Source organism: Acanthisitta chloris, unplaced genomic scaffold (genome assembly GCF_000695815.1).
Source record: "Acanthisitta chloris isolate BGI_N310 unplaced genomic scaffold, ASM69581v1 scaffold44380, whole genome shotgun sequence".
In the NCBI taxonomy this organism is placed as follows: Eukaryota; Metazoa; Chordata; class Aves; order Passeriformes; family Acanthisittidae; genus Acanthisitta; species Acanthisitta chloris.
This window is the reverse complement of record NW_008653038.1, coordinates 1-10,131: the sequence shown is the minus strand read 5'-3', so window position 1 is coordinate 10,131 and position 10,131 is coordinate 1. Positions and strand designations below refer to the sequence as shown.

At 50.9% G+C, this 10,131-nt stretch overlaps 1 protein-coding gene across 1 annotated transcript; it reads right to left on the bottom strand.

The window, feature by feature from the left end:
- Positions 1-3,319: 3,319 nt before the first annotated feature.
- Positions 3,320-9,273, bottom strand: B4GALNT3 (beta-1,4-N-acetyl-galactosaminyl transferase 3; the record flags this gene model as incomplete). Its single annotated transcript, XM_009079184.1, has 8 exons — positions 3,320-3,508; positions 4,288-4,414; positions 5,122-5,275; positions 5,741-5,813; positions 6,304-6,457; positions 6,902-7,200; positions 8,267-8,631; positions 9,092-9,273. Coding segments are annotated over 8 exons (1,463 nt in total), but the record flags the coding sequence as incomplete, so codon positions are not given.
- Between the last annotated feature and the right edge of the window lie 858 nt (positions 9,274-10,131).

Here is a 10,131-nt window from a genome sequence, read left to right as displayed (position 1 = left end):
TTGGCAGACACCTGTCTCTCAAACCAACACCCATGCAACTGATTTCCTCCTGTCACCGAGGCAGGACACAGCCAGGATGCACATGAAGGCCAGAAACTCGGGGACAGGTTCCTAGAACGATCCTAGTGACAGAAAGGTGACCAGCTGCTGGGGGCTCAGCTGTTTGGCTGTGGTGAAGTCAGGTTCCCTCTTGCTCTCTGGGAGCTGTGCCAGCCCCAGAGATGACCTCTCCTCGCAGCGGCAGTGCCTGCCACGCACACTAGTGATGGGGTGAAGCACCACTGCCCTGGCTGGCCACGGCCCCTCACCGCACGCTGCAGGACTACCAGCTCCTGCTGTGCTCCCTGCGTGACCCTGCCTGGTGAGAAAAACTGCAGGCTGTTTTGGAAGAGGGGTGGCATCTCACAGCAAAGCCCAGCACTGCTCCTGCAAGGTTTGCTGCTGGCTGGCAAACCCTTCTCTCCCCACAGTCTGCAGTGGTGTCTGAGCATGTGGGCTGGAAAACAACTTTTGTCCTCATGGGCTCTCTAAGCTCCTCCATGGAGGCTGCCAGCTAGTGCCAATTAGTATTAATCACATTTACTACAGCAATGCTTAAATACCAACTGAGAATTCCCACTGTGCTAGAAAGGGAAAAACGTTTGAGGTGGCAGCTTTGACAGTGGGGATATTGGCCATCGGGAAACGGGACTGAAACCCCTTAACTCCACATATCTCAACCAAGGAGTCCTCACGAGGTAGAATTCTGCTTGCCACTGGCCTGGGTTACAAGGTGTGAAGGAAGGAGCAGAGTCACAATTAAAAAATGGGGCAGAATCCTCAAATTCTGCTGGGAGTGCTCAAGTGATGGTTGCACCCTACTTTCCAGTCCGCTCTTTGCTGACTGTCCTCTCTGGTGGGGAAGAGGGGCTACTGATATTATTTGAGCCCAATGAGTTACCTTCTGGATTCACCTAATTCTTGCCAGTGCCTGGTGACGAATGCCAGCTGCCAGCTTTGGGTGTTGCAGACCACGTCTCCAGCCAGGTGTGAAAGCACGTGGTACAAACAGCCCTTCATCCCTCTGCACGACTTTACATCTGCCACTAAAACCAACAGCTCCCCATCTGCAAAACGGGCATCGTGCTGTTCTCAGTTTGATGAGGCCAGACAGCTGGTGCTGCTAACGCCTCGCCACGTCCCTACAGCCTCTCCCCATTCCACAGGCATTGCGTGACAGAGCCAGCCCGGACAGGCTGTGGAGGTGCAGTCCTGGAGCCTGGAAAGCAGCAAACTTGCACACTCGCAGGGTTGTGCCTGTGTTGGAGTGAAGCACAGGCTCTGACATGCACCGAGAGCATGACTGACACTGCACATTCCAGGCAGAAACAGAGCTTATTGCAACACTGCATCACAGGCCTCTGGTCTCCTGAACTCTCCTGAACAAAAAAAGTGTTGACTGTTCTCAGCCTCTTCCCTCTTGCCCCAACTGCAGTGATTCATTTCTTAGTATCTGCATGGGTAAAGTATTCTCTCTGGCCAGAAAGACTGCTCTGGCCTGGGTGGATGGATAAGGCTGCCTCTTCTGAGATATTCAGTGTCTCCATTCTGGCAAAGGCTCTGTGGACCCAGAGACACAGCCACCCCTGGTCTACTCATCACGGCTGCACACTGCACAGTAAAACTTTCTGGTATCTGGTTGACTTTTTCTAACTCCATCAGTCATATCCAAACTGATGCAAGCAGATGATCTGACAAGATTTCTATTGCATATGCCAGAAATTGCATGTTCAGTTTTCTACTGCAATGGAGGAACTTGATGGACTTGTCAAGCACTACAGAACCAGTAACAAAGAATGTCTCTTCTGAACTGGCATCCACTCCAGCAGCAAAAGGCAAAAAATTCTAGTAGCATGTTGGCGTTGCTTCTATTCTGCATAACTCCATTACTCACCTCTTAACTCCCCACAGAACTGGACACCGTGAGCAGCATCCTATGTCACACTCTCCCCTCAAGCTTGAGACCAGTAGCAGACTTTTCAGCACAGTATGGGGACACTGAAGCTCCAGCACTGAGTGTGTTGGGATTTCTGGGTCTATAGTCTTCTAAAATGGTTATGGGGTAAAAACCATCTTGCCTCACATTAACAGGAGTCTTAGGGGAGGAGATTCTCTGTAGCATCACGCCAGCTGTGGGATCTTTCTACACTTCTTGCATCAGTGACAGCATAGGTCTGCCTATCCTTTTATTCACTCAACCCTCTTCTGTCCTCACTGTTCTTTACACACAGTGCATGTGCCAGGACCTGAGGCCACCTCTTCCATACCAGGCCAGAGCTCCCAGGGCTGTTCCAGAGATTAAGCACCAACAGCTTTGCTGGTTCTTCAACCAAGAAGTCTGCTCTTTACATAAGAGCATGACAAGACACAACTGAGGCCATTTTAGATGCTGCATAAATGTACAGGATCTCAAGAACAGAATACTCTGTCTCCTCTTTTCCAGACAAAATCAACATTTCAACTAATAAAATATTGCCACTTCTTCCCTGCTAGGGTTTCCCTGATATCATTAGGACAAACACATGTCTGTCAGATAAGGCTGCAAAGTTCCTCCTGAGATGCCCTCTTGGCTTCTCTGGATAACCCCTCCACTACCCTCAGGCAGTAGATCAATAATTTAGGTGGAGCTGTAACATCACCCCTGCCAGCTTGCCCAGTTATAGGCAAACATGGCTCTTGTAAGGGAAATGTATTTTCATCTCCATCCATGGCCTGTAATTTGCTGAGTACGAGCACAGTGTATCATAATGACTAAAGTGAAAAGCACAGAGAAACGTCTAAGCACCAGCAGCCTAAAGTGCCTCCTCATCCAAATTTCCTTGGGCCAGCACATTGGCCTGCGGACGCAATACAGCTCAGAGAACTTACTTTGGTCCTCTGTCCAAAATCATGGATACTGGAGACATGGGGAAGGAAGGGAAACGGGGAGGGCTGTGTTTTTTTTCTTTTTGCCTCATTCAAGTATTGAAAGAGAAGCTGCATTATTCTAAATGAACCATCCTGGGCTTAGCTGGGATTTGTGTTTGTTTGGTTTACACGATGCAAGACTCAATGAGAAATATGGCACCTCTCCCACTGTACCATCCACCAGACTGCTTGGCAGGAAACACAAGTCCTTCGCTTGTCGGCACCTTCCCCACATGCCTTCCCAGGGAGACACGGATCCCACGTCCTGGATACAACAGCTCACAAGAAAAGCTCCCACTCTGCTAGCCTGCCTGTCCCTTCTGCGGCGGTGCCATCCCATCAGAGGGCTCTGGAGGCAGAGGAGGAGTTTGTGTGCTCAGCTGTCTGCCTCAGCAAAGTGCACATCGAGATGAGTTGGTGGACAGTGCTGCCCAACAGTTTGGGGGTTGGAGGCTACAGTGTCTTCAGCTGGCGCCGGTTCCACATGCCACGCTTTGAGTGGAACCAGTGGAAAAAGTTCCTCAGGGAGAGACGCTCCACTTCCAGCCCAGCCTGTAAAATCCTGCCAGAAAGAAGGGCAGAATTAGGGAAAACTTGATCACAGAAATACTGGGGGGCTCTGTCTCAGAAAATCTCTTTTATGCTGTGCTGTTGACAGGAGACAGAATGAAACTGAAGAGTCCAGAATAGCTCAGGGGTATCTTGTATCCATAAGCAAGTATTTAATGACACTTGCTGAGTGTCTATGCACCCTTGAGGGCAGGACAGGTAAGGAGTGCCTGCACATGCCAGGCTAGGAGGGAAGACAGCTTGCAGCATGGAATTGCTCAGGAGGCTAGTCTTTTCTGCAGTCAGCAGACAGAAAAGACAGGATAGGCTTCGAAACCTAGAACTACAAACTCAGAGGCCTAGGATTTGTACAGCAGAGATATCTCATCACAAACTTATCAGAAATTGTAACTGTACCTCATGATCTTTAAATGTCTCCCTGATAGTTGATCTTCTGGGCAATTGCTATGTGTTGTATGGGAAGTCTGAGGGATCCAGACTGGACCCACTGTGCACTGCACTGCTTGAAGAGGACAAAGTCTTCACAATTGCCAGTGCCTGATCTGCATGTGGCCAACCCGCAATGTGGCTGGAAGGCTGTAGTAGAGTGCTTTGTGTCTCCTCACCTACTAGGTTTGAGGTCAGGACACACTCAAAGACTCTCACTAACCAAGTTTACGGTGGCAGTAATCATCTCAGTCTCCTTAGATCCCTACTCCCATGGTCAGTGGTCCTCCAGGATCCAATGAGTCTCCCCTCCTGAACACATTAATGATGACAGTGGATGCCTACCTGTCCAGGAGTTCCCAGTCCTCTCCTCCCCAGCGGTCCCGAAACTCTTTGGTGTTCATGCCTCCAATCTTGTCAAGGTCAGACTTGTATATGCCCAGGAGACCAAACCCATTCACCTCCCAGTAGCCTGAGGATAGCACAAAAGAGGCACAGGTATGTTGGTGCTTTGAACCGTTGACGACTCCAGAAGAGCTGCTGGAGAGAGACTCAAGCTACTTTTAGCACAGTGTTGACACCAGAGAAGCAACTCAGCACCAAGGCAGAGCCAACCATGCCAACCAGCTTTGGGAAGTAAGAAAGGCTTCTGGACAGAGAGCCTGAGCTGTCCTTTCAACTTGTTAGCAGAACCTCTCACATCTCCTGTCTGGCAACATAGTACCTAATGATCTTCACAGGCTTGTCCCTGTGCCTGGATGGCTCAGGATGGCCACCTCTGTCTAAAGGAAATCCTATGCTCAGGTGATCTATGTCACTTTCCTTGCTCTGACTTGGGTTGGTTTCCCTCACCCCAGTCTAGCAGCTCTCCTCAGGACAGGTTGTGCCCCCTGAGAAGAGAGAGAAATGGACAGAAAGGAGTAAAGGAGGGGTTTTCCAAGGTCCTTAAATCCATAAGGAGCCCCAGGAGAAACATCATATAAAGGGCTCTGCTAGCTTTTTGATCTCAAATTCCAGGCACCTGATGCTGTTCAACCCCATCTTATGTCTAACACACCCTCACTTAGTGGACCTGGAAGAACTCCAAGCTCTAGATGTTGACAGTGCCAGAGGAACAAATCCAAAGGTGGTTTCCCCATTTCCCAAGGTCTGAGCCACAGAGGCTTCAATCCCTCGTACCGTCAGGCCACTGTGGGGACATGCCGCAGTGCAGCCTCATGACCATGGGTGCGAAGGCCATCTTGCCTTCCACGCAGTGCTTCCTGATGGAATCAACGACGCCGGCTGGGAAGTGGATGTGGAGGTCGCACAGGAAAACGATGCTGTGTGGGTCCTGGAACCAGCCACACCGGTTGGGAAAAATTAGGTTGACTTAAAGGAATTATTTCTTGAGGGGCAGGAAGACAGAGATATGGAAGTCAATTAAAAAGACACTTGTTGCTGCATTAGAAACTGAGATCCCAGAGGCTGGCAAAACGGCCGCTGAGTGGCTGTTCAACGCTAAGTGTGAAATACTATGACTGTGACCTCGCAGAACCAGTACCACAAAGCTGCTACTGCTGAGTTCCCTCCTGTCTGACAGTTGCAGTATGTGGACTGAGAATCAAACAGGCCACAGGCTCCTCAGAAGAAAGGGTGAGTCCCTTACTCTGGAAGGACAGGAAACACATCTACATTTGATCTGGTCTGCTAGGCTACTCCCTTCCCTAAAAAACAGCGTGTTCAGTACCAAAGGCAGCGATAGCACCAGACACACACCACAAACTTCCCTGTCCACTCCAAGAGCCCCCAGACTTACCGACACAAGGTCGATCCCCGCCTGCAGCCCAGCAGAGCGCTCGAAATTCCCTGTCAGCTTCAGGTACTGATAGCTGGGGGTTAGATGGGAAAGCAAAGTTCAGTGTGTGCATGCAGAGAAAGCACTGCAGGCACTGGTACACCACAGACATCCTGCCCTCATGCACCCTCTCAGGGAGCAGCAGAGCCTTTGCTGGGTAAGTGCACAAGCTCGGTGCTGCTCCAGGTCTCAGCATGCCCTGAGGGTTTCCCTCCTTGTGCAGCAAGGACAGGGCAGCACCTACCAAAAGTCTTTTCAGCTAGTCCAGCTCTATCCTAGAACTAGACTGGTTACTGGAATCCCTGGCATGTAAAGGAAACAACCAATACACTAGGTATTGCCTCACGCTTTCGTGACACTGTTTTATGCACATCGTAACAACATCTATATGTCCCGTCTGGATGGATGTCACTGCCAGTCTCCAGCTGCAGCAGAGACACAGCCAGCACACAGAGCCAGCAGATGTGCCGCGTTCGCAGGCGCACGCGCACGAGCCGTGTTTGGTGACCCAGCAGTGCTCTCACCTGTGCAAGGTAGATCTTTTCAGAGCCTTCTCTACATCCATGTCATTGCTGCTGTAGTCTGTGATGATGACGCTGAAGTAGGGATCCTTAGTGACTTGGAACAGTTCTTCCATGTCAGAGATGAACTGTAGCACCCAACGTGCCTGGTTTTTCACTGTTTGTATCGCAACAGGGAGAGAACCAAAGCAAACTGATTGCAGGGATGGTGTTTCTCAACAGGCAAGGTTTCCTGCCTCCCGTGAAACCCCGCTAACCTTGCAGGGATACTGAAATAGGCCCAGGTTGAAAACCTGGACCAAAGAGCTAAGGAATCAGTGTGGGCTCTTTCCCAGTGTGTGACAGGAATTTTCTATGAGTTACAAGCCATGGGAGTTTGGGCCCTATCATATTTCTAAGGGGATTTAACTTGGACACAACAGAAACATGGGAGTTTGGGCCCTATCATATTTCTGAGGGGATTTAACGTGGACACAACAGAAACTGGCAATAACCCAAATAAGATGGTTGAGGCTGAGCCAGACCTACCGTTCAGGACTGCCCTCCTGGGAACCACCCACTGTGCCGTCCCTCGATGTCCTGGGGCGGCAGGTCCCCTTACCTGGCACCACGAAGTGAACCATGGCACGGTGGTTCCAGGAAAAGCCCTGGGGCCAACACAGCTCTGGCTCCTTTGCCACAGCCATCAGGTGCCGCCGGCGACCCCATGCCAGGTTCCTCATCTTCCTCTCCTCCTCCTCGTCGCCACCGCTGCCCTGCCAGCCCCGCGCAAAGATGTACTCAGAGAAGCGGACGAGTCGCTCTCCCTCCTCCAGCAGCTCCAGCTCCAGCAGGTAGCGGCTGCCCCGCACGCGGTCCTGGCGCTTCTCCACATTCACGATCCGCTGCAGCTGGAATCTCCTGCAGGTGATACACCTCTGGCATGGGCATATCCCCTGTACACCAGTCCCTCCCACCTCCAGCCCACTCAGCTCTGCTAGGCTCCTTCCTCCTCACTAGCACAAACCTTTTTGTCCCCAGCTTCCCCTTGCTTTGCTGCACTGCTCAGTCCTATGGGAAGGTTTAACACCTGTTTCCCAAATCCACAGGCATGTGGGATTAGACGTGGGATTCCAGCCAAGAGAAAATATTTGGCAGGAGAAATGAAGTAAAGGTGACACAAAAATAACAAATGTGTCTGAGTGACTGTAGGGCTGGTAATAGGGAGTGTATTCGACACCGCCTACAACGATCTTGGCACAAGGAGTATGTTTGGGCTAGTGAAACTGGCTCGTGACAGCTTATCAGCCAGTAACATGGAGTAGGACTGAGCAATCATACAGGAGAAACTGTTGTGAGCTGTAGGTTCAGAATGGCCAAAACTGGATGAAATGACAGGATCCTAACAGGAGTTTCTGCTGTAAAAGAGATGCTCTTCAGTTAAAAATGCTGAGAAAGACCTGTGCGTATCGATCCGTTTCACCTGACTGTGACTGATGTGACCCTGAAAAAACAAGTGTGATCTTAAGTCCAGCAGGGACTGGAAACTAATACCACCCATTGTATAAAACAGACAGGATACCGGTCACTTATGTATAGGAAAATTAACCCAAACTGAAACCTGCATGCTTGTAAGAAAATTATGGAAATAGTGGCCAACCCAACAGAAGCATCAGCAGTTGGATTGTTTAGCTTATGGAGGCTCAGAGAAAGTATGCCTGTTTTCCAGAAAGGCAATCAAGATGGCAAGTCTTGAGAAGAAAAACAACCATATCAAGACCATGTAAAAAGTACCAGCAAAAAATGATAGCATTTCTCAGCCAAAAGAATTATATTTAAAGCCCAATGGTTTTCCTTGCCTGAAATCTTATTTCCCACATCTAGTTTATCCTCTGATTCTCACAAGTTACTCATGACAGGCATTCCCTGTGCAGCATGGTCCACCAGCTCCAGGACACTGCCCTGGGGTTTTCTCATTGTGCCTTACCCTTTACTCCTCTGGTTGAGCTTCTTCAGGAAGACACGTGTGACCTCCAGGGCCTCCCTTTCTCTTAGCAGCAAGTTTCCTGACGTGTTGCATTTCAGGTCAATCCAGTCTGTGCGCAGCATATGGAAGTCCAGGTTGCTCGTGCTGAAGGTCTGCTCCCAGTTCACTGCCTGGTCAAACACTGGTACGTAATCGAAATCCTCCTCATCTTCCTCCTCTGCCTCCCCATCCACCTCTTCCTCTTCTGCTGCCATAGGTCCAGACTTGCCCTTCACTGGAGATGCCACCTGTGTCTCTCCTTTGCCTGCATCCCCACCATTGCCTGCCTTCTGCTCAGCGATGTAGAGCTCCACTTGGTTCAGCCACTGCAGCAGCCCAGAACGCTGGCTGGGAATGGCAGAGCTCACAGTGTGCCTGCTGGCTTTGCCAGAGACTGGGCCTCCTCTCCCAGCTGGCTGGCCCGGTGCCTGCTGGCTGCAGCCTGTCCTTAGCAGTGCTCAGGTCTCCTCGAGGTCTCAGCCCTTTGGGAACTGTCACCCCTGAGTCCCTTGGGTGGCCTGGAGACTGCTGTCTTTGAGACACGGTCCTAGAAGGAGGAGTTGCCTTTCTGACAAGCACTCTCCCCTGGCTGGCCCCAGCGTGCTGTGGAGGGTTCCTGGAGCTGTCTTTGATGCCAGCTTTTAAACGGAGTCTCTTTATTACTGTGTTCTCCTCTGGGCCAGCCTGGCTGAGGCTTTGGTTGGTAGAGGCCAGCATGGTTGGTTTGACACCAGATCTCTTTGGCCTTCTCCTCTGTATCTCCTCTCCTATGTTACTACCCATCACTGAGAGGAGCCGACGACGCTCCTGGAGGGCATAGTCCTTGTGTATATTATCTCTGCCCGCAATGCTGCTGGGAGCATTGCCTGCTGGCTCTGCCCTCCCTGTGTCAGGGTGTTCAGGGGGACTGGTGCTCTCCATGTCCTGCTCCTGGTACTGCAGGTCATCCAGGTTCCCCTCCTGGGAGCCTACAGGAGTAATCAAAGTTACATCTCTGGCATCCTCCTGCTGCCTTCCCTGTCCTGACTCAGGCACCCACCCTGCTGGGGGCAGCTAATTCTCACCTCATCTCAGTGCTGCCTATCCTGCTCAGAGGGACAGGGATGCTCTCACACACAGGAGCTGTGCTCTTGCTGGTACCAACCTCCTCAGCACCGATTAGCCATCACTGCCAAAGCCTTTAGGTGTCAGTCTGGGCACAACTTTTCAGGGCAGGTGTGAGTGTAGGCTGCCACACTGAACACCTTTGGCTCTGTCTCCCCTGCCCATGTGTTTGCTGGAATTGCACCTCAACTAAGCTGTGGACCTGAGAGGTAGTTGTCATGTTGTGTCCTACAGCCCACTGTTTGGTGACCTCCCAACCTGCCCTTATGAGAAGCAAACGTGGCAGCAAAAATCTCCTCCCAGAGACAGCAATCTGGCAGAGAAGGTTTGTGACTTCCTTGGTATGGTGTCATGGTTTAACCCCAGCCAGAAATCAAGCTCCACGCAGCCACTTGCTCACACCCCCATGCTGATGGTGGGGAGAATCAAAAGGGTAAAAGCTAGAAAACTCATGGGTTGATATAAAGAACAGTTTAATAGGGAAAGCAAAGGCCACACACAAGTAAAGCAAAACAAGGAATTAATTCCCTGCTTCCCATGGACAGGAGGTGTTCAGCATCTCCAGGACAGCAGGGCCACATCACACAGACCGGTGACTTGAGAAGGCAAACACCATCACTCCAACATCTCCACTTTCCTCCTTCTTCCTCCCACTTATATACTGAGCATGATGTTCTATGGTGTGGAATATCCTGCTGGTCAGTTGGGGTCACCTGTCCCAG